Below are 21,955 nucleotides of genomic sequence, written 5' to 3' on the forward strand. Positions count from 1 at the left end.
CCGGATAGAACAGCCAGATCCGGCCCGCGGGCCCGTAGTTTGCCCACGGCTGGTCTAGAGCCTCGTGGGCAGTCCTGGATGAGCAGGGGCAGCAGGCCTGTCCGGGAGGGCTTGATGCCCACCCCAGCCTGATTCCTGCCTCCGCTCCCCTCTTCCTCAATCTTAGGAATGGGCCTCAAAGCTGAGAAAAGAGAGGAAGGAGAACATGGCGCCCCACCCCTTCTAGATGCCAGGCAGGGGGAGTGGGGGAAGGGGAGTGGCTGCAGGGTCTCCAGCTGGGGCCTGATCGCCTCCAGCTGCCCTGAGAGGGTGCCATGGGGGAGGAGACAGGCAGGCAGGGAAGGAACAGAGGAGAAGCAACATCACTACAACTAAAAAGCCACAACCCCAAACAAAACAGCCTGGGAATTGATACCAACACAGCCAGCACCAAAGAAAGAAAGAGGGGATGGGGCTAAGAGCCATGGGGGAAAGGTGCAGAGTGGGGGAGACAGAGGCTGGAGGAGAGGCCATAAACAGGACAGGCAGGGAGAGGTCAGGGAAGGAGAAAGACAGAGAGAGACGGGAAAGACAGAGTGAGAAACAGGAGCTATAGGGGGAGGCAAAGGCGGCTGAGAAGAGCGGGCGGGGGGCCTGGGGCAGGCAAGTGCCTGAAAATATAGTTTTATATATTTATATTTATATCTCACATTCCACACATCAACTTACTAGGGGGCAGAAGGCATGGGAGGGAGGGAAGGGAGGAGGCAACACTAAGGTAGGGCTCCAGCCAGTGAGAGCCTCTCACTCCCCCAGCAAAGCTAGGGCACCCCAGCTTCTCACCTCCTCCTACTGAGCCTCCCTGGGATCCAAGCAGGGCCATGCAGAGGGTTTGTGGGTGCGGCTTCACCTAGGGCTAGGACTCTGGGGGAGGGGGACAGGGAGCAGGATTCCCGAGCCAGGACCCCTGGGCTCATTGACTTAACTCCTTGAGAGCCATCTGGGGATAACCCTGGGGCTGGGAGGGGGGCACCCAAGACCCCTGGCTGGGCTGGAGGCCAGCAGTCAGTTGGGCAGGGTATCGAGTCCCAGGGAGGCTGCATGCTGCTTGGCCCGAAGCCGCAGGTTCTCGATGCTCGTGGTTTTACTGTTCAGGGCAGCTGAGGCAGGTGCCAGGCCTGCTGGGGGCGCCGGCAGCAGCGGGGACCCCCACACGCCCTGATGGGCAGCGGCGGCTGCTGACAGGGACTGGTAGTATGACTGGCAGTGCAGTGAGCCCAGGGGGGCCATGTTGACGCCCAGGTAGGGCACGGCGGCCGCAGCAGCAGGGGCCGGGCCCCCTACTTCGAAGGATGAGTAGTGTACCAGGTTGTTGGTGGCCGCCATGTGCTGACGGAATTGCTCCTGCAGACGGAAGAGGCTCAGGGGGGATGAGGAGTAAGAGTGGGAGGGGCCCAGGAGGCTGCCCCCCGGAGCTGCAGGAGCCAGGGCCAGGCCGCCTGGGGAATCTGCAAGTAGAGAACCAAGAACTCAGGACAAGGGTGCTGGTTTTCCAGGAGGGGCTCCCTAGCTTTCCCAGCCCCTTGGCACTGATGGCAAAACAGGCTTTGGTTGAAACCATATTCACCCATGTCAGCCAGGACACCCCCTAAAGCATCCCTCAGAATCCTGAGAGCAAAAGCGAGGAGCCCAGGTTTCCTGAGGGAGCCCCAGGGACCCTGCCAGGGCTCCCATGTGTGGTTTCTTGGGGAGAGTCCTTTTCTTTTCAAGGGCCATAACCCGCTTCCCCTCTCCTGTCAGTGGCTCCCTCTAGCTCTCAGCTCACAGCCCCATCTCTCCCTGCCTATGCCTGAGATATGCCTTCTGCCAGAGCTCTGTTCCTTCAAAACCACGGCTCTGATTCTCTGCTGCATGTGGGAATCTCAGGTACCAATATGGTACTCACTCAATATGCACAGGCACATCTATACTGGTTGTTAAAATACAGGAATATCTCCAGAATGGTTGACAAATAGCTTTGCCTTGAGTTCCCCCAAGTACCCCTCCCTTGCCACCCAGCCCCTCCCGCTGAATCTCCAAGACCTTCCCAGGGTTCAGCAACTAAAGAGTGACCACCCGGCATAGGCCCAAGTGCATTGTGGTAAAGGCTGACTACCCCCTGCTCTGACCCACCTCGGATACCCAGGCCCCTGTCTGGCTGAGCCAGGCGGATCTCCCTGGGGGGCCCTGCCCACGCACAGCACCTCCAGCCTCACCTGCCTTGGGGCTGCCCCTCTTGCAGGCCAGCGCCTTGCTGTCAGCCCCAGAGCTCTTCTCAGTTTGGGGATCCTCAGCCCCTGCCCGGGGGTCCTCCTCCCGGTCTGGCTGGTCCTCAGGGGCTGACTCACTGGCTGACTGCTCAGACAGGCTCAGGTGCATCTCAGTAGGGGGGTCACCGGTGGGCAGGCTCAGAGGCTGCTCAGTCTCCAGCTGGCTGTCTGGGGTTGGGGCCTCAGCCTTGCCTTCCCCATGGGAGCCCTCAGCCTCTTTCTGCTTCTGGAGCTGCTCTTTCTGCAAGCTGCGCTGCTTCTTCCGGAACTTGGCCCTGCGGTTCTTGAACCACACCTGGGGGTAGGGAGAGGAGCCAGAGGAGGGGGAGGAAAGAAGGGGAGTTGTGGAGTGGGTGCTCTGGGCAGAGATGTGCATGACAATATTGCCCCTGCCTCACTAGGAAACACACCCTCAATCCCTTCTAAACTCCCCCACTGTCACTGAAGGTGTTCACTGAGACAGCAGGGACTCTGGCACTGAGGGCTGAACTGCTGGCTCCTAGACAAGGGGAAGCCAGACTGATGGGCTGGTGCTTGTCTGCAAGGTCTAGTTAAAGGGGCGGGCCCTACCTGCACCCGGGCCTCAGGCAGGTTGGTGCACATGGCCAGCCTCTCACGCATCACCACATCCGGGTAGTGAGTCTTCTGGAAGGTCTTCTCCAGGGCCTCAAGCTGCTGAGCAGTGAATGCCGTGCGACTGCGACGCTGTTTGCGGTGCTGGGAGCCATAACGGGCCTCCAAGATGATGTCTTGAAATGTACAGCCGTTGGAGGACAAGGAGAGGGGGCCCATTTAATTATGGGAAATAGGTTTTAAATCCTACTCTGCTTTGACCCACTGCAAACACCCAGGCTCCTGCCGGAGCTGAACCCTGGCCCTTTCCTCTTGGAAACCACTCCTCCCCTCTCCATAGGGCTGGGCTTTCAAGGTTGTACACCCATCACTCACTATCAGGTCCACTGAGGTCTAACTCATCTCCATGAACAGCTGTCAGGAATGTGATTGAGGTGGTGGGTGGGCATTGCCCTAAGATCCGTTAAGTTCCAGGATACTTTGGGTATAACATTCTGAATCTGCATGATGCTAATGATCTGTGAGTCCATGTCACAGAGTTTCTAATGTCCTATGATACCCTATGACTCTTAGAGTCTAGATGCCAACAGAACCCTGGCCCCTGACCAGGAGAAGTCAGGCTGTGAGCTGGGACTTTTCTGCAAGGTCTGGATGGGAGAGGTCTGCTGGGTAGACAGTATCCCCTGGCCCTTGGCTCCATCTCTGCTGGTGTGAACCTCATCATTCCAGCTGGCCTATGAGTCTCTGAAGGTGGGGTCTGATGTCTCAGCCAGAGAAAGCTGGCCCCTGGCAGGGTCCTGAAAGCACAGTTTTGACCCTTTTGGCTGTTTCCTCAAGGAGGAAAGGACAGAGACCAGGTTCTAACCACTGCAGGCTTGGAGGGGAGACAGGGTGGAGCACTACTGATTTAAGGAAACCACCCGGGATAGATGCCTGCCTAGGGCTGGTGTCCATTCTCCAGCCCTTCTGCTTGACTCATTGCTGCAGGATGGGCAGGAGCCTCTTTCCCCAGCCTCCTATCACCTGCCTGCGCGGAAGGAAACCTGAGTTGCCAGCCCTGGCTCCAGGAACTGGAGAGTCACTCACAACACTCTCGATGGGGGAGAAGGAGGCAACTGGGTGTCCAGGAAGCCTTGGACTTTGGGCTGCTCCTTCTTCATTTTAAAGAAGAAACCCTGAAACCCTCCCCAAACCAATACTAATACCAGCCTGGACTGAGCCCTGAGCTCATGCTGGTCACCCTGGGGCAGTGGACGAGTGGGGATCCCTCAGTCAGCCAGGCCCTGTTTGAGAAACAACAGCCCAGTATCCTGTTTCTGGTTCCAGGAACTACAAGGGGCAGGTGGTCACAGCCTTTGAGGCCAGGCAACCTCCTGCTGGAAGCCCAGGCCTCCATACAAAGGCCCCTCTGGAGCTCATGTCCCTCTTGCTCAAGAATTAGATAATTGGGGGAGTGCTGAATCCTCCAGTTCCTCGGTGCCCTCTTCCCCAGAAGAGGTGGCTTCTATCCCTGACTCCTCCTTTCTGGGTCCTGGCAGGGTCCAAGATCGCACCTCTATGCAGGCAGGGTCCTCATATCCCATCCCATTTCTGTGCCTATGCTCATGCGAGTCCCGCTCCTTGACCTTTTAAGGCCTGGTTCCTGCTCCATGACCTCTAGGAAGCCTTCCCTGACTACAGCAGCTGGTCATATTGCTCTGAGCAGCCCTACCACTTGGTCCTGGCCACATTCCTCCTGCCATGCCATCTCATGGGTCAATAGGCACCTGGTCTCCTTAGGGGTGCCCATGAATCCTCTGAGCATTGCCTGGCACAGGGCTGGGCCCACATGTAGTCAACAGCTCCTTAAGGTTTGACCTGGGACAGGAAGGGGGTGACATCACCTCCCAGTAAATCACACTCCTCACCTGTGCCATCAAATCCTTCCATGCCCACAGAGAGGCTGTCAGGACAGGGCAACGATCAATTTAACCAGGGGCTGGGGTTGGGGGGACCAACCTGCAGCCCTTCCTGAGCACTTACCTTGGGACTTGGGTAATAATGACCTCTGAGCACTTACTGAATATTTTGCATAAGTTATCTCAAATAACTTCCCAAACATCCTATGGATGATCACTGCCATGGCCCTCTGTTTACAAAGGGGAAACCGAGGCTCCGGAAAGACAGGTGAGTGGGCAGACCCTGCAATGACTGCAAGTCTGTGACTTCAGAGCCCATAACTTTAGTCATATGTTATGTTCCAACCCTCTGCCCCACTTCTGCCTAAATGTAACCTGTATGAGCCTCAGTTTCCATATCCATAAATTTGATATAATAATCTCTCCTTATCAGGATTGAATAGTTTGATGCAGAGAGAGAGAGAGAGAGAGAGAGAGAGAGAGAGACTCACACAGTGCCTGGCACATGGGTATATGAAACATGAGAGCCCTCATATTTATATGACTTCCTGTGCCTGTAATATCCCCCCTCCCTTGGGCATTCCAGCTATTTCCTGGCTGTAAAATTCTGGGCTAGTCTCTTACCTTCCTACCTAAGTCTCTTCATCTGTGAGACAGGCAAATGAATCCTTCTCAGGGTTGTTAAGGGAATTTGAAGGCATAGGGCCACTCCAGCGCCCAGCACAGTGCTGGCAACCACACCTAGGGGTGCTCTGGATAGCACTATTGATTTTGAATTGACATCCCTCTCTGTTGCTAAGTGACCTGGATCTTCTCAAACTTCCCAGAGGAAACTTTCCCAATGCTCCCTCCCTCCTATCTCTGCCTTCCAGAGCCTCCTCCACTAGACCTCTCCTCCACTCCCAACCTTCGTAGTCCCATCCCCACAGCTCTTACCAGCCAGGCGCTCAGCCAGTGTAAGTGCATGCACTGATGGCCGGTAGTCCGGGGCGTGCTGGGCCTGCTGGGCCGCCTGCTGGTGCAGGTTGTACATGGCACTGAGTGAGTTCATGGCATGCAGTGAGTAGCCATTCACCCCGTAGTGCTGCATTGCGGCATGTGCCTGCAGACAGGAAAGAGGGAGAGGTGACATGAGGCAGGGTGTCACACACTACTCTGGGAGAGACACAACCCCCAGCCTAGACCTTGGACGTCCACATCACCCCCAAGAGGTTCTGCCACCCATCGGGAAGTGGCCCATCTTGCCCATGACTAAGAGTGTGAGAGTTCCTGTACTTATTTCTTCATTCACCCATTCATTCATTGATTTACTCAGCAGGGCTTATGCAGGGTTTAATGCTCTAGGCCAGGGGTCCTCAAACTACGGGCCCGTGGGCCACATGCGGCCCGCCGAGGACATTTATCCGGCCCGCCGGGTGCCGCTGCCTGTCCTGCTTAGCAGCCGACTTGTCCCGGGCCTGCAGTGCGCATAGGAATTTGTTCATAGTTTTTTTTTTTAAACTATAGTCCGGCCCTCCAACAGTCTGAGGGACAGTGAACTGGCCCCCTGTTTAAAAAGTTTGAGGACCCCTGCTCTAGGCTCTGGAATCAGACTCCATGGCCTAGAATCTCACTTAAGTCACTTAACTTCTCTGACTCTCAGTTCCTCCATCTGCAAAATGGGGCTAATAACATACAGATCTCATGGTGTTGTTACAAAGATTAAGAGAAGCTTTTACAATAAGGCCTGGCAGGCAGGATGTGCTCAGAAATGGGACTCATTGTGATTTGTCAATCCATTTGCTGTTTTATGCAGTCACTTCCCCACTTACCCATTTAGGCACTTACTCATTTGAACATTCATCGATTCATTCAACAAACATTCACTGAGGCCTACATGGGGCCAAATCCAGGGCTAAATTGGGGACCTTGAGGCATTTGCTCTGATGTAACCCTAATGTATTGCATAAGAACACTATTGTTATGACTATTATATATTATACATTCACTACCATTACCTCCCTTTGTTCTCACCATAGTCCCAAGAAGCAAGCAAACCAAGAACAATGAACCCAATTTACAGATTAATCTACTGAAGCTTAAAGAAAGAGCAGTGACATGTCAAAACCACACAGCCAATTTGGGACCTTTCCCATCCCCATTGCTTCAACCTCATTCTTTAGTGGCCAGTTCATCAGAGAATACATCCCTCTTACCGAGATGGTTCAGATCAACATGAGGCTGCCAAGGTCCCATCAGCCCTGGTCTCCTCCAGACCCTCACAGTCCTCATCTGAGCACCCACCCTGTGTCAGTTTAAGATGTTATCTTTGGAATATGGCCCAATATCTGTAGACTCCCAAAGGCACAAAGATGTTTCCTGTTTCTGGAGGGTGGTGGGGGAAGGGAAGGTTGAGGCAATGGAAGGTCCATTTGATAAGAAGAAGAATGTAGCCAGGTGTCCCAGCTCCCCACCCTCCCTGAAATAGACACAGGCTATCCAGAACCACACATCTGCAGCATGTGTGTGCAAACACACACAGACAAGCACACACACGTTTCATGTGCAAACACACATACACAGATACTCTTCGAAAGGCATTCACAGAAACAGTCATTCACACACAAACTCAGCAAGTCACAAATTCAATGTCATTATTCCCACAGTGTCGAACACAGACATTCTCAGAGACATCTATCCATGCAGCCGGTATATCTACACACAAACATCACACACATTCACACATTCACATATTACACATGTTCATTCAACAAATATTTATTAAGCAGCCATCTAATAAGTACCAAACAAAGCCCCTGCCTTTGTGGAATTTACATTCCAAGGGAGGAGGGGGTGCTATATAACAACAAATAAAACATGTGGTAATGTCAGCCCGGAACAATGCTCTGAAGAAAAATAAGGCAGAGGAGGAGAATAACAAAGAGAAAAGGCAAGCCCCAGCTGGGTTGCTCAGTGGGTGGCGCATCGTCCCCAGACACCAAAAAGGCTGTGAATTCTATTCCTGGTCAGGGCACATACCTAGGTTGTGGGATTGGTACCCAGTCAGGGTGTGTGAGAGAGGCAGCCGATTGATATTTCTCTCTCACATCAATGTTTCTCTCTCTTTCCCTTCCTCTCTCTAAAATTAATAAACATATCCTCAAGTGGGGATTAAAAAGAAAAAGAGAAGATTATTTTAGGATATATGTTCAGGAAAGGGCTCGCTGATATTTGAAGTAAACCATGAGCAGCTCTGGGGGAAAGGCTTTCCAGGCGGGAGGAACAACAAGGACAAAGATCCTGAGACATGAACAGCTAATTGCATGTGTGGAACAGCAAGAAAAACAGGGGGGCTGGAGCAGAGAGAAGGCGGGAGCTAGTGGAAGAGACAGGCTGGAGGGAGAGAAGGCGGCCAAATCCTGGAAAGCTCATGGCCCATTGTGAGGCGTTTAAATTCTATCCTGAGTGTGATGGAAGCTCCTGGAGGGTCTTGAATAGGGAGTAACATGATCCGATTTGTTGTTAAAAGCTCATTGTGGCTGCTGTACGGGGAACAGACTGCAGAGGGTCAAGAAGAAGAGCAGAGAGACCAAGCCCCTGCAGAAGTCCAGGCCAGCAGCCGTGGAGGTACCTGAAGGGCTGTGGGGGTGGAGGTGGTGAGAAATGGTCAGATTCATGACATATTTTGAAGGCAGAATCAACATGATTGTTGATAGGTTAGTTATAAAGTGTGTGAAAAACAGGACAAAAAAGGATGACTCAAGGTTTTGGCCTGAGCAACTGAATGAAGATGGGTCATTTCCAGAATCAGGACTATTGAGGGAGAAGGGGGTCTGGAGGGGGAAACAGAAATCAAGGTTTTGAGGGAACATAGTAAGTGTGAAATGTAGATCCAACTTCCACGTAAGAATATTGAATTGGCAGTTGGACATACAAGTCAGGAGCTGAGTAGATTTACAGATTTCTGAGTCAACACTCACACATAACAGCTACCAAAACATTTACTTGCTGAAGCCCACTCTATGCACCATAAATATGCTCCCCCCGCCGCAAGGCAGAGATCTAAGAGAATAGAATGACAAACATGGCAACATAATGTATTTAAACATTGTATAATAGCCCTGGTGGGGGGCTCAGTTGGTTGGAACATCGTCCCATACACCCAAAGGTTGCAGGTTTGACTCCAGTTAGGGTTTATACCTAGGTTTCAGGTTTGACCCCTGGCCAGGGCACGTACCAGAGGCAAATTATTAATGTTTCTCTCTCATCTCTCCCTCTCTCTCTCTCTCTCTCTCTCTCTCTCTCTCTCTCTCCCCCTCTCCCTCTCCCTCTCTACCTCTCTCTCTAAAATCAATTTTTTAAATTGCATAATAGAATACACCATAAACAATAAACTTAAAAAATATTTACCATATAAATGACATGCCAAAATTGATTAAAATATAATAGCACAAATAAGAATAAAAGAGGCCATTTATAATATATAAAGAGCTCTTATATAGAAGCAAAAACATAATCATCTTAAATAAAAGATGGCTAAGTAAGTAGACACCTTATTAAGCAAGAAACACAAATAGCCATCTGACATATGACAAAAAGCACAGCCTTACTTGTAACCAAAGACATAAAAATAGAAATAATAAGGTATTTTTACACCAATCCGATGAGCAAATATGAAGAAAAATTATTACCCAACGTTATCTAGGGGGGTGGGAAATGGTCCCTCCCCTACCTGGCTGACAAAGGAGCTCTTTAGTTCCTGCATCAAAAGCCTTTTAGAGAGCATCATTTGATTCAACAATTCCATTTCCAGAAATTTCTCCTTCAAGTATGCAGAGATAAGTGTACAGGAATATTTATCACAGCTCTGCTTACGATGGCAAACAATTGGAAACCTTGCTGTCCACTGAGAGAGGGTTAGTTAGTTCAGTAGATGAGGGACAGCCGTGCCAGCAGTGGAATACGGTGCACAGTTTAAGACAATGATGTGTATCTATATGTGCTGATGCTCACAATATATTGTTGAGTGGAAGAAATAGGTAACAGTATGCATGATGTGATCCCATTTTTGTAATGTATGTATGAAAATGCATAGGGGGAAAAGCCTGGAAGGTTATACCCTGCAATGTTAACAGGCGTTATCTCAGGGAGACAGCAGATGGGATTACAGGTGATTTTCACGTTTATATCCTTTCTTTCCTTTTTGGAGGATGGTGATGGGGAGGGTTGTCCTTGTGTTCCAGTGGATATGGGGATGGAGCCAGGCTCCAAAACAGGTGGGAAAGAGGGCACAGAGTTTAGAAGTAGTTTTATCTGTCCCTTTCCCCACCCCTAGGGGGTTGCCCCTCCCCCAAACTCTAGGGCTTTGTTGCTTTAACTCACTGCTGTTAATGTGGTGATATTTTATTATTTTATTATTTTTTAAATATATTTTTATTCATTTTCCACAGAGAGGAAAGGAGAGGGATAGAGTCAAAAACATTGATGGGAGAAAAACATATATCAGCTGCCTCCCACACACTTCCTACTGGGGATGTGCCTGCAACCAAGGCACATGCCCTTGACCGGAATCGAACCTGGGACCCCTCAGTCCTCAGGCCAATGCTCTATCCACTGAGCCAAACCAGCCAGGGCAAAGTGGTGACATTTTAATTGACTTAATTATTGCTGATGCCAGAGTTTTTGATCCACAAGTCTTTATTAACTGAAGACAAGAGAGAGGCCTCTCTGGGCCCCACAACTCCCCCAGCCCACTGGCCCTCAGAATGTCTACAAGACCTTCCCAGTCTGTCCTCTGCCCACCCCTCCTCTTCCTCAGTCCCCAGCAATGCCATTCCCTCTTGTCACCCCCATGCCTTTGCTCCAGCTGGGCCCCCACCTGAAACACCATTTCCCTCCTTCCCCCTTCACATGTCCAATTCTTCCCTCTCCATAAAGACCTAGTTCAGCTTATACCTCCTAGGACATGGGGCCTTCCCCAACTCATTTCTAAGAAGGCATTATCTCCCTCTCCAGGTTCCATATAACTATGCTCAGGTCACAGAAATGATGGTGACAACAACAACAACAATAATAATAGCTACCGCCGATACCGGTTTGGTTCAGTGGATAGAGTGTCGGCCTGCGGACTGAAGGGTCCCGGGTTCGATTCCGGTCAAGGGCATGTACCTTGGTTTAGGGCACATCCCCAGTGGGAGGTGTGCAGGAGGCAGCTGATCGATGTTTCTCTCTCATCGATGTTTCTAGCTCTCTATCCCTCTCCCTTCCTCTCTGTAAAAAACCAATAAAATATATTTAAAAAATAATAATAATAATAATAGCTACCATTTACTGAACACAAAGCACCTCCCATGGATTTTCTTAATTCTGGCACCTGAGTTAGAACAGTGTGATGACACCTCTTTCTTCCTCACAAGACTGAGCTTCATGAGGGCAGAAAGGGCATCTATTGCATTTCTGGACTCCTCACCCCAGCCCAAATCACAGGGGCAAGTTCTGGAGATGAGGATCAGATGAATTAATTAAGAATAACAACTATTTATTAAGATAGACCAGACATCTCCAACAATTCTCCCAATGCTTTAGGAGGTAGGAACTATTATTATCCCCATCTTACAGATGCAGAAATGGAAGGTGAGAAAGATGGGATAATTTGCTGCATTAGCCACGCTGCTAGCAAGTAGTGGAACATGTTTCCACAGATGAGGTTCTTCCCACTGGCTAGTGTTTCCTCACCACAGTCACCCAGGCTCTTACTCTAACACATTCCATTCTCTGCTTTGATCCAAGGCAATAGGACAACAGCAAAGAAAAAAACACATGTCCCCTGGTGTGTATGTTGTGGGTACGTGTGTGTGTGTGTGTTATGAGATGAGGCTGGGTGTGTGTGTGTGTGGGGGGGTGAGCCCAAATCTCCCCAGATGAGCTCCTCTCCAGCCTCACACTCCTCTTCCTCACTCCAGGTGGACATCAGAACCCAGGTCTTCTCTGAGGCCCTAGAGGGGCAGTTCAGACCTGTCCTTGGGGTGCTCAGCCCTTGTCTGGATGCAACCTATCACTGGAGCTGGGTTCATGTGGTACTACCCAGTCACTTGTCTGCAGCTCATCTCACTCTTCATGTGTGGCCATGTCTGTACACAGCCTGACTGCGGTTGGCCACATAACCATGTGTGCAGCTATGTGTATGTAGTATCTGTGATTATTTATATCTCTGTGGGTTTGTTTGTCTGTGGGTGTGTGTGTGTGTGTGTGTGTGTGTGTGTGTGTGTGTGTGTATGTGTGTGTGTGACCACAGGAACGGACACTAAATGGTACCCTCAGAAGTCATGTGGCCCTAAAAAGAGTCTGAGAGAGAACAAGTGAAAAATACAAAGTGGGGGGGGGGGGGGAAGCGCAAAGAGATGGAGTTGATGCAGTGAGATAGAAAGACCATCAACACAGAGAAAATAGATTTACCTTATCTATTTTTGTTGTTGTTTCTGCAACACTAGCACAGAGCCTGGTACACAGCCAGTGCTTAGTAAATAATAAATGTTGAATGGATGAGAAAGAACCTCAGGCTAATAGGTGGTGAGGGAGGCAGAGCCACCACAGCCCAGTATGGTCCTCAGGGCAGAGTGGACAGTCGGGAGTCCACTCTGTCCCCACCATCTCCTCTGCCCCCAGGACTATAAGCCTGGGTTTGGGTGGAACACTGCCCAGCGGGCCCTTTTCCAGCAATAGGGGCAGTTCAGACCTGCCCCTGGGGTGCTCAGCCAGGCCCGGCAGCTGGAGCCCCAACCGCATCCAGTTCTGAGTCCTACAGGGAGGCCAAGAGTCCTGTGGGGCCTGCGGGAGCCTCTAAACAGGGCCTTGCACTTCTGGCCCCAGGCCGGGCCCTGCATGGGCTCAGCCCACTGCACACTCCAAACAGAATCAATTATATATTTAAAAGGTGCCGCCCCGCAATTCCTGGCAAGCCAGGAGAGCCATCCATCATGGTGCGGCCGCGTTTCACAAGCTGTCGAATTGTGCTTACATTGGTTAAAAGAATCTTTATATTTCATTAAGCAAGCAGATCGGCGGATCTCCCGCCACAGGCGCCATATAGATGGCTTTAATTTTCCAAATCTGCAAATGCATCCGTTATGTCCCCGCGTCGCTGCTGGCTGCGGCCTAATGCCCAGCCAATCGAAGAATCAAGCAGAATTTTATTAGGGGGCATTTTTTATAAATTAACAGCAGCCCTGCTAGGAAACCACACACAAGGCGTCTTTGATTAAAAGGAAAGTGGACCCTTCCTTTGGTCACACAGGGCTCAGCCACCCCACAAGCCTCCCCATCTCTCTTCATCTCTTCCTCTCCTTTTCTGAACTTTCCATTCCCCTCAGTTTCTTCTCATTCCCACACACAGTGGGGAACAAGGCAGAACAACTTTGTTTAAAGGAAAGGAAAGGAGGGGAAGGCACAACATTCTCTGAGCGACCTGCCTCCTCTGTTCCAAGCACAGTCACACCATCTCATTGACAATGACAGCTACTTCATATTGAACGTCTACCATGAGCCAAGCCATCTTCTATTCACTCAGCACAACCCTAACAGATAGAAATTATTATCCCCATTATATGAATGTGAACACTGAGACTCGGGGAGGTAAAGTCACCTGTCTATGGTCCCACAGTGAGTCAGTGGTAGAGGCAGAATGGGAATCCCAGGTCATTGAGAAGCTATCTATCTGGTACTTATTTCCAGACTGTGGCCAAGAGATAGGCCCTGGTGAGGACTAGCCATGGGTGTCAGTGGCAGCAGTGGGGACTGAAGGTAGACCATTGCCACGGACTTCCTTCCCTGAGAAATGCTGCTGACCTTTCAGTCTTGGATGTCCCCTAGCAACCCTCTGGGGGAAGAGGCCTGAAGCTCTTCCTCCTATCCAGCGGTTTAGAGACCAAAAGGACTTTTGCTCAGCAGGTAGAACAATAATACATGAAGCCAGGAGCACCAGGCTAGAGCTCCTGCCCAACCCCAGGCTGCTATGTGACACTGGCAAGGGTTCTGCCATCTCTGACTTCTGCTATGACACTGCCCCAATGGCTGCCCCAGGAGGGAGAGAAAGCTCTGTGGTGAGAAGGGTGTTACCCAGGGCTGGCCAGACACCTGAGGGGGGCTGAGGAGAGATTCCTCCATGGGCGTGCATGGGTGTATGTCTGTGTTGGGGTAACTGAACAAGATGACCTAGAATTCTTCCAGCTCTGAGCTAGTGGGTCCAAGATTTTGAGAGAAGCCTGTTCCTGGCACATGCCAGATACTCAACTATAGTAACCTCATTAATGTTTTATCCCAACTCTATGAGGGAGGCAGTATGATTATCTCCACTTTACAGATGAGGAATTGAGGCTTAAGGAAAATGAGTCACCCTTGGCTGTTTGGGAATAAGGAAGGCTGAGCCCCAATCCCAATAAGTATGCCTATTCTCACATCAGTCCTTAGTCCTACATTTCCAAGAATCAGCAATGGAAGCCTATGATGTAAGGGTGTACCCAGACTCCTGCCTTACCCTGACCAAGGATGCTGCAGGTACAAGGTATGGGGGCAAACTGGAGATGAGGATACCCCAGCTGCACCTTCTCAGATGCTGTTTATTTTACAGGAGCTCCAAGCGCCTCAGAGCCATTCTCAGGTCATGCTGAACCCTCCAGCCTCCCTGAAAACCCACTGTCAGTATCAGCCTCTCAAAAGTGCAGAAAGCCTTTTCCTCCCCTTGCCAGGGACCAGACTGCTCTCAGCCATGCCCCCCAGGGGGTGGGTGAGGGCACCAACAATTCAGTGATTCAATGTTGCCAGCAAGGCCACAGAGAATAATCAAGGACACATTCTAGACACTTACAAGGGCTAACGGCTGGGAATGTGGCACCATTTACTTCTGGCTGTCTAAGAGCTGGGGAGTCTGAGGCACATCCACTTTCCTCAGATCCTCAGCCCCCTGGGTTGCAAACCTCTGCCCCACTGCTCCTTCAGTGAACATTTAGACCTGTTTCCATCTCCCCCATTTAAAACAAATGAACTCAACTCTCAGACGAGTTATCTCTGGATCCTTCAAATCCAAATTTCTTGAAAGGCATTTCCAAATTAGTCATCCACTTCCTCCTGTCCTGCTCGCTCCTAACCCACTACACCACCGCCCTCCCCCTACCACTGAGATGCAGCTCTCCACAGTCCACATGTGATGGCCTCCTCCTCTGGGAAAACTGTCCCTCCACCAGCATCTCCTGGAGAATCCCGATCCCTCATACTAGGTTTAGGCACCCTGTTCTCCAGGAAGCCTCCCCTGGTACCCCAGGCTGTCAGGTGACTTCTTTGCACTCCTATCCTAGCATTACCTCACCAAATTGCAGTTGCCTGTTTGCCTGCCCTTCCCTAAAATATAATAATAACTAATTTTGCTAGCCATCCTGATAGAGTCCTGACAGGTAGCATCTCATTTAATCCTCACAACAACCTCATAATTCCGATGTGATTGATAAGACAGCTGAGACCCAGAGAGGTAAAGTCACTTGCTACACAGCTAAGCAGCTTAGCCAAGGGAAGCCAGGGAGTCGAACCCTGAAGTGCTCACCTCACCTCACCTTCTGTAGGGCAGAGTCTGGCTCCAGAGCCAGTACTTCGTACCCACCACAGGGAACATGAGACATTCATTCCAGGAGTAAAGATAGAGCCACTGTTTTTGTCAGGCAATGGACTCTGGGACCGTGTAATAGGTTCCGGCTCCAGGCTCAGATTCTAGGGAAATGCAGCTAGTCAGATGCCCTGGATGAGGAGAGACTAGCTCTGGGAGATTAAAAGGAAAGTGGACCCTTTTAATAGCAGCAGAGCCCAGAGCTGAGTGTCTCCTCCTCACCCTTGCTGCCCTGCCTACCCCGGGGCAAAAGCCCCCACCAAAAGCCAAGCCACCTCCTGGCTATAGCTGCAGCCCTGACCGTAACACAGTCTGAGCCCCCGACCTGTCCCATACTGAGCTCTGGCCACTGCTCTCACCCAGGACATGCCCTCTGGGTGCCCCAGTGGCATCTGATGCATCACCCTGGCCCCACATTGCTACCATTAACCCCACACTGCCTGATCCACGTGGGGTGGGAGTGCGCTGGGGCTGAGGTCCAGAATCTCCAGCATTCCCCTTGCAGCTCAGCGGAGGGCTCCTGAAGTCCTGGAGTTGGAGCCGAGGACCTCAGACAGGTGGGCGTCAGGGTGAGTGGCTTTGCAAGGGTCAGATCAGCTGTGGTGGTAGACTCCGGGCACCTGGAGCTCCATTCCGCAAAGTAGATTCTCTCCTCTCGCCTGGGCTCTGGGATAGAGAGGGGGCGGGGTGCCGGGTCCAGGGTGGGTCTCAGGACAGACCCCGCCCCCACGGGCCTCTAGAGGAGCCCAGGCGCTTAGTTCCCTACACAAACTGTTATCCATTAACATCCAATTATCCCTCGGTCCGAGCCATTAATTATAAATCAGCCGCTAATTGGGGTAATTAGCCCCCCGCAGGCTAATGGGCCGAGACTGAGGGAGGCCCCTCCACCTACGCCCTCTTTTGAGGTCCTTAATTTGGGGGTTGGAGGGTGCAAAGAAATCAGGCGGCTGAAGTTTTGTTTTTTTTTGTTGTTTTTTTTTTTTCTTCATACAGTGAAATGCGGCAGAGGGAGGGAGAGAAGATGAGAGAGGCCAGTTTTTGTTGTGTTGTTTTTCCCCCCCTCAAATCCTGTCAGCATCAGCTCCTGAACGAGGCCCAGGGAGAAGAAGTGTCTAGATAATTGCTTGATTCTTCTGATTCTTCTCTTCCTTTCCCGCATAGATGCAGCTAGCGCGCCAGGGACTAAGTCAGAGGGGTCGGACGGAGTCAGAGTGGAGCGGGGGACAGGGTGAGCCGCCAGCGTGTTCTTGGCTTCTCACCTGCGCGGAGGCAGCCTAGCTCGCCGGGTTCGCCCTGGCAGAGACACCCGCAGGAATGAACTGGGTCACTCCAGGCGCCCCCGGACCCAGGTAGTGCAGGGCCGGGAAACAGGGACTGCGGAGTCCCTGAGGAGCCGCTGTTCCAGGCCCACGTGCGGGCCTCGGACAACTGGAGGAACTCGGGGAGCGGCGTGTGGTGCGGGTCAGAGATCCCAGTTCCCGCCGCGCGGGCACAGGCAGACGGATAGATACAGGGTCCCGCAGCCGTGGGAATGCAAACTAGCCCTGGCGGATAGAGTTGTGGAGGCTGGAAAGGGCCACGGGGCCCGGTGGGCTCCACTAACCTTGGGGCACACTGAAGCAGCACCCGCAGCGGCCGCAGGCTGGCTGCAAGGAGTGACCTCGCCTGGGATCTGTCCTTTGCCGCTGCTGGTGAGCCGGCTAAAGCCAGAAGGACATTTGGGGCCGGAGCTGGGATCCCGGGTCTGTGCGAGCTGGGGCATCCGGCGGCACTGGGGTCGAGTCAAATAAGTTGTCGGAAGAACAGACGGGTGGCTAAACGAAAAAGAGAAATCTCTGGATGGCGGGAGGACTGGGCAGGATAACGGAGAACCCAGCTCGGCGCCCTTCTAACCGAAGGGGAAACTGAGGCGAAGGAAGAGCACTTACTTACCCAAGGTCAGAGACGAGGGGTACTTAGTGCAAGACGAACAGCCAGACCAGGACGCAAGCTGCACCGGAAGCTCTCGCGCCTCCCCAGCACCCCTCCCTTCCCGCCGCCCGCTCGGTAATGGGCTTTGCGGGCGGTGGCGGCGTCGCCCCAGGCCTTGATTAGATATTTATTGCTGTCATTTACATGGGCACCGCGGGGCGGCCGAGCGGGACCGAGGGGAGGGGTGGGGGAGTTGGAGGGGGAATGGGAGAAAGGAATAGAAATGGGGGGGGGGGAGTGGGGGCTGGTTCCTGGAGGATCTGGGACCCGGCAGGGGGAGTGGGCGGCGAAGCCTGGAGAGAGCTGCGGGAATGAGGAGCGCAGAGACCAGGCGGGAGCTGTAGATCCTGGCTTTGGGGCTGTGCCCCGCCAGTTGGAGAGGTGGGGGTCTTAGCCTCCCAGCATTGCCCTTGTGTGGGGGGCGTCTCCATGTGATGCCTCTGAATGTCCGTGTGTGTTTAACCCGTGTCTATCAGAAGGATTTGTGAGTGCGTCCAGCAGACCTGCCCGTGTGCTCCTGTGTGTGTGTGTGTGTGTGTGTGTGTGTGTGACTTTTCACTACGTGTGCCTGAGTGAGCTACCCATAGTCCAGGTGATTAGTCAACGCATCCCACTCTGTGGTGGTCAGCGTGTGTGTCTGCGTGTGTCCCAGGTTGTTCATCAATCTAGACTGCGTAAACATGGGTGTGTTCAGGAGTAGCTCAAGGATGAGGGCTGTGCCCCCCGCCCCTCCAGGTTCTCCCCATTGCTCCAAAACCTACGCTGGTTTCAGGTTCTCCAATTGTCAAACCCCATCTGCTGGCAGAGGGCTGTGAATTCCCGGTTCCTGGCCTGACCCGGCCAGAATACTGTCAGCCCCAGGAGTCCTTTGTAGAAACTTTGTTTTCTGCTCAAAATCCACTGGGCAGCTGTGAGTGCGAGTGTGAGGATGGAATCCCCAGTGCAAGTCATGATTATGTGGGAGCAGAGGAACAGCTCAATTTCTCCACCACACGGGATCCCACAGGTGGCCGGGACGTGGGTTCAGGTACCCCCCAGGCACTCACCCATCACTCTTGAAGCTGACGGGGAAGCCTGCCCTCAGGTGGAGCCCATCCCCGGCCAGGTGCTGGGCTTCACTGTGGCCTTCGCCCAGGGCGGGTTTCCACATCTCTGCACCTTCGCCCTTCTCTGCGGATTTCATTTTCCAAGCAGTGTCTCTGCAGCCGAAGCCAGGTTCCCCAATCCTCGCAGGAGTCCGTGCCCCTAAAGGTCTGTGGGGCTGGGGGGGAAGTGTTTACCTCCTCCTGAGTACGATTCACTGTTTCTTGTCCAAAGACTGTTTCTAGCTTAGCCACAGAGCAAAGGAATGTGAGCCAATTATCCGGATAATTTGTTCTCACTAGGCAGCAAATTCGATTTTTTTTTCTGCCCGCCTACACACACACATTAGCCCAGCTGGTTCGCAGAGACGGGAGGTCAGAGTGTCTTCCCCTTTGGAAGGCGACTGGCAAAGCAGAGAAATCAAACGCGAACTCCCCCCCCCCCAAAAAAATGAAAATAACTTACTGTACCCCACCTAACACTAACAGGGACAGGACTTCTAGGAAGACGCCGCCCGGCCAACCCGCCTGCAGCGTACACGATTCGGAACTCGGTGAGGGGAAGGGCCGCCGGCAGCCGGCTGTCGCGCGGAGCTGGGAACCTGCAGTTTCCGCCGCTGCGGCGCCAACGACCTTCGCAGTGCGAACAGCCCCGTCCCCCAAGGCCCGTGAGGCAGTAAACCCTCCGCTCTCCCCTACGCCTTGACACCGGAGCCTCCCAGAAAACCAGCACCCGCCTGGCTGGCCCAGGGCCTCGGCAGACTTGTCTAAAACGAAAAAGACCGTCCCGTGCCCTGGGCGCACCGACCCTGAGGCCGCACTCCAAGCTCCGCGGGTTCCCTGCGGGAGGGGTTCCAAGCAAGGAAAGAGGGCGAAAAGGCCATGACCCCAGCCTCCTCCCACCCTCAACCCGGACTCCCACGTCGCACAAAATCACAACCCTGAGGAGCCCGCCTCCCCACCTGAATCACGGAAGGTTCGGGCCCCTGAATCAGGGCGAATCGGGAGAAGTTCCGTGCAGGCCCCCTGCGTGTGGCCGCGGGCCCTGCACAGAGTCCGGGAACTTGTGACAGGAGAGAAAGTTCAGCTGGCCGTGTGCGGACACTGCCTGTTCCCGTCCAGGAGCAGGTCACGGCCACCGGATGGGAGGCCCAGAGAGACCCCGCAGTTCCCCCAGCCCTTGACCGCAATACCCAGTGCACCGCGAGAGCAGCTCCAGGCTGGTCCGTCCTTCGGGCTCCCACCGGAGCTTCCCCTACCCACGCCGGCCAAGGCCGCAAGACGCAAAACGAATTCAAGAGGATGAGGTCCACTGGTCTCCAAACACCCACCTGGGGGACTCTAGTCCGAGGCCGCATTTAGCAGGACAGAGGCTGGCTGAGCGCTGAACCACCCCCAATTGGAGAATTCGTGCGGAATCACAAACCGAGAGAAAAGGCGCATTCGTCGGCGGCAGAGTTTGAGCGGAAGCCTTGCGGGCGGGACCGGAGCCAGACCCTGGGCAATGCCCCGGCATCGCGGGGTTCGCTGCGCGGTGTGGACGCGGAAGCCGTAAAGGCCTGGGCGGCCCCTGCGCTACGGGGCCGGGGACCTGGGCGGAGGGCCGCACCCCCTCCCCAACCCCCGCCCGGGGCTCCGCGACGCCCCGGGCCGCATCTGCTCCGCATTACCTTGGCCACCTCCTCCCCACCCCCTCCAAACCGAGAAGGATTTGTCTCCGCTCAATATCCAAACCTTTTTTGTATTTATTTTTTTTCAGGGGCGAAGTAATATCTTCCAAATGAAGCAAAACCGTGACGGATCCCAAGCGTCCTCTGCGGGTGCCTGCGCCTCAGCCTCGGCCTCGGCGCAGTTTCTGGCCAAGGCTCGCCCGCCCGACTCCCCGCCTCGGGATTTCGAGTGCCGCGCTCTTCCTGGCTCTGGGTCGCTCGCTCTCTCGGACTCCGTTTCTACCGGGGTGTCGTCCTCTCCGCCTCTCCCTGTTTGTACCCCTCTGTGTCTCCCTGACTCTGTCTCCCTGGCTTCCTCAGTCTGTTTGTCTGTCTGCAAGTCCCTGGTCCCAAGCAAACTTTCGATCCTCCTAGCCAGCACCGGACTGAAGGACCACAAGGGAGGAAGCGGTCCCCGAGCCCTCTGCCCGCGGCCCTCCCGCCCGCCGCCCCGCCGTTCAGCTCGCCGGCCCCGCCCGCTCGCACCTGGTCTCCCCGGCCCGCGCCGCCGCCGCCGCTGCCAGCTACGCGCATCAAGGCCGGGGCTGGAGTTTTAAACGGCGTTTCCCGGGCGCCCAGCTCGGGCCCGTGCGCTCCCTAATGGCCCTGGTCGCTGCCAATCACGAGCCGCTCCCGCCCTCGGCCCGCCCCGCCGGTGCTGTCGAGCGACTCTGGGCCTAGGCAGCCGGGGTCCGATTATCCGTGGGTCTGTGGACCTGGACAACCCCTGTCACCTCCTCCGAATCTCTGTCTCTCGTTCTTCCAGCCGGGATCTCTGTCTCTCTCGGGTTTGCAGAAACCGCAGGCCGATCCCAGGGGCGAGGAAGGGTCTTGAGAAACCTTCCCCTTCCAAGGCCTCACCCGGGCTGGGGTTTTGGGGTTTAGCATTAGGGTTTGTAGCGATGGTGTGGGGAGCCCTGACTGACTTTCGCCCCACCATCCCTCCAAGATTGGTCCGGAGCTGCGCGACCAAGCGGGCATACACACACACACACACACACACACACACACACACACACACCCTTTCCCTATCAGTCCCACACTACCTCAGCCCTGCCATCCCTGCACCACCAAACCACCCCACAACCGGAAATCAGAGCACACAGTCCACACACTCAGTCCATGCCCAGGATGGCGCTTCTAGCAGCCCATCACCTGTCTGACAGCTGGAAGCCTCTGGAGCAGCTGCAGGTGTAGCACAGCTTCACAGACAGCACAGACACCTGTCTCAAGGGGGACAGACACAGGGCGCCTGGCCCACAAGGGGAAACCCTGGGCCTGGGGCCCTCTCAAGTTCCTGCCAGGGCCCCACTCTCTCCAGGCAGGACTGGTGCACAGGTGCACAGGAAGACAAAGTGGTCAAGCTAGCTCTGGGGCCATGCGGTGATGGAAGACACCTCCTGAGAGATGTCTGAGGTTTGTGCCAGAGGGGCAGGTTAATGCCCACACTGCGCTGCGAGGGGTGTAGAGTGGCAAGTGACTGGACTGAGGCTCTGTATGTGTAGTTGTGTGGAGGTGACAGGAGAGGGGTTTAGCCAGGTGTGTTGCAGTGTATGTGGGGGGTGTATGGCGTGTGTCCCTGTATGGCTGGAATTCTGTGCAGCCTGCCTTTGGCCATAGTGGCAGCAACTGTGAGTTACATCTAGAGTGTGTCCTTGTGACCAGTGCTCCCAAGACCACAAGTTCATGTGTACTTATGCAGCCTCATATGACCATTCAAGTGTGGTTGTGAATCCAGGTGACTGGGTACAGGAAGGACACAGGACAGGCACATGGTACTACACTTGGGGCCGGGGCAGCT

At 53.6% G+C, this 21,955-nt stretch overlaps 1 protein-coding gene across 1 annotated transcript; it reads right to left on the reverse strand.

Moving 5' to 3' along the window:
* Positions 1-436: 436 nt before the first annotated feature.
* DMBX1 (diencephalon/mesencephalon homeobox 1) lies at positions 437-20,665 on the reverse strand. The gene is made up of 5 exons (XM_080655992.1): positions 20,641-20,665; positions 5,696-5,861; positions 2,859-3,037; positions 2,235-2,583; positions 437-1,487 (listed from the first exon to the last, which is right to left on the reverse strand). Exons 2-5 carry the CDS (start codon positions 5,847-5,849, stop codon positions 1,045-1,047), a joined length of 1,125 nt encoding a protein of 374 aa, XP_080512118.1. The 5' UTR covers positions 5,850-5,861; positions 20,641-20,665; the 3' UTR covers positions 437-1,044.
* Positions 20,666-21,955: the final 1,290 nt, after the last annotated feature.

This window comes from Plecotus auritus (genome assembly GCF_963455305.1).
Source record: "Plecotus auritus genome assembly, chromosome: 2".
In the NCBI taxonomy this organism is placed as follows: domain Eukaryota; kingdom Metazoa; phylum Chordata; class Mammalia; order Chiroptera; family Vespertilionidae; genus Plecotus; species Plecotus auritus.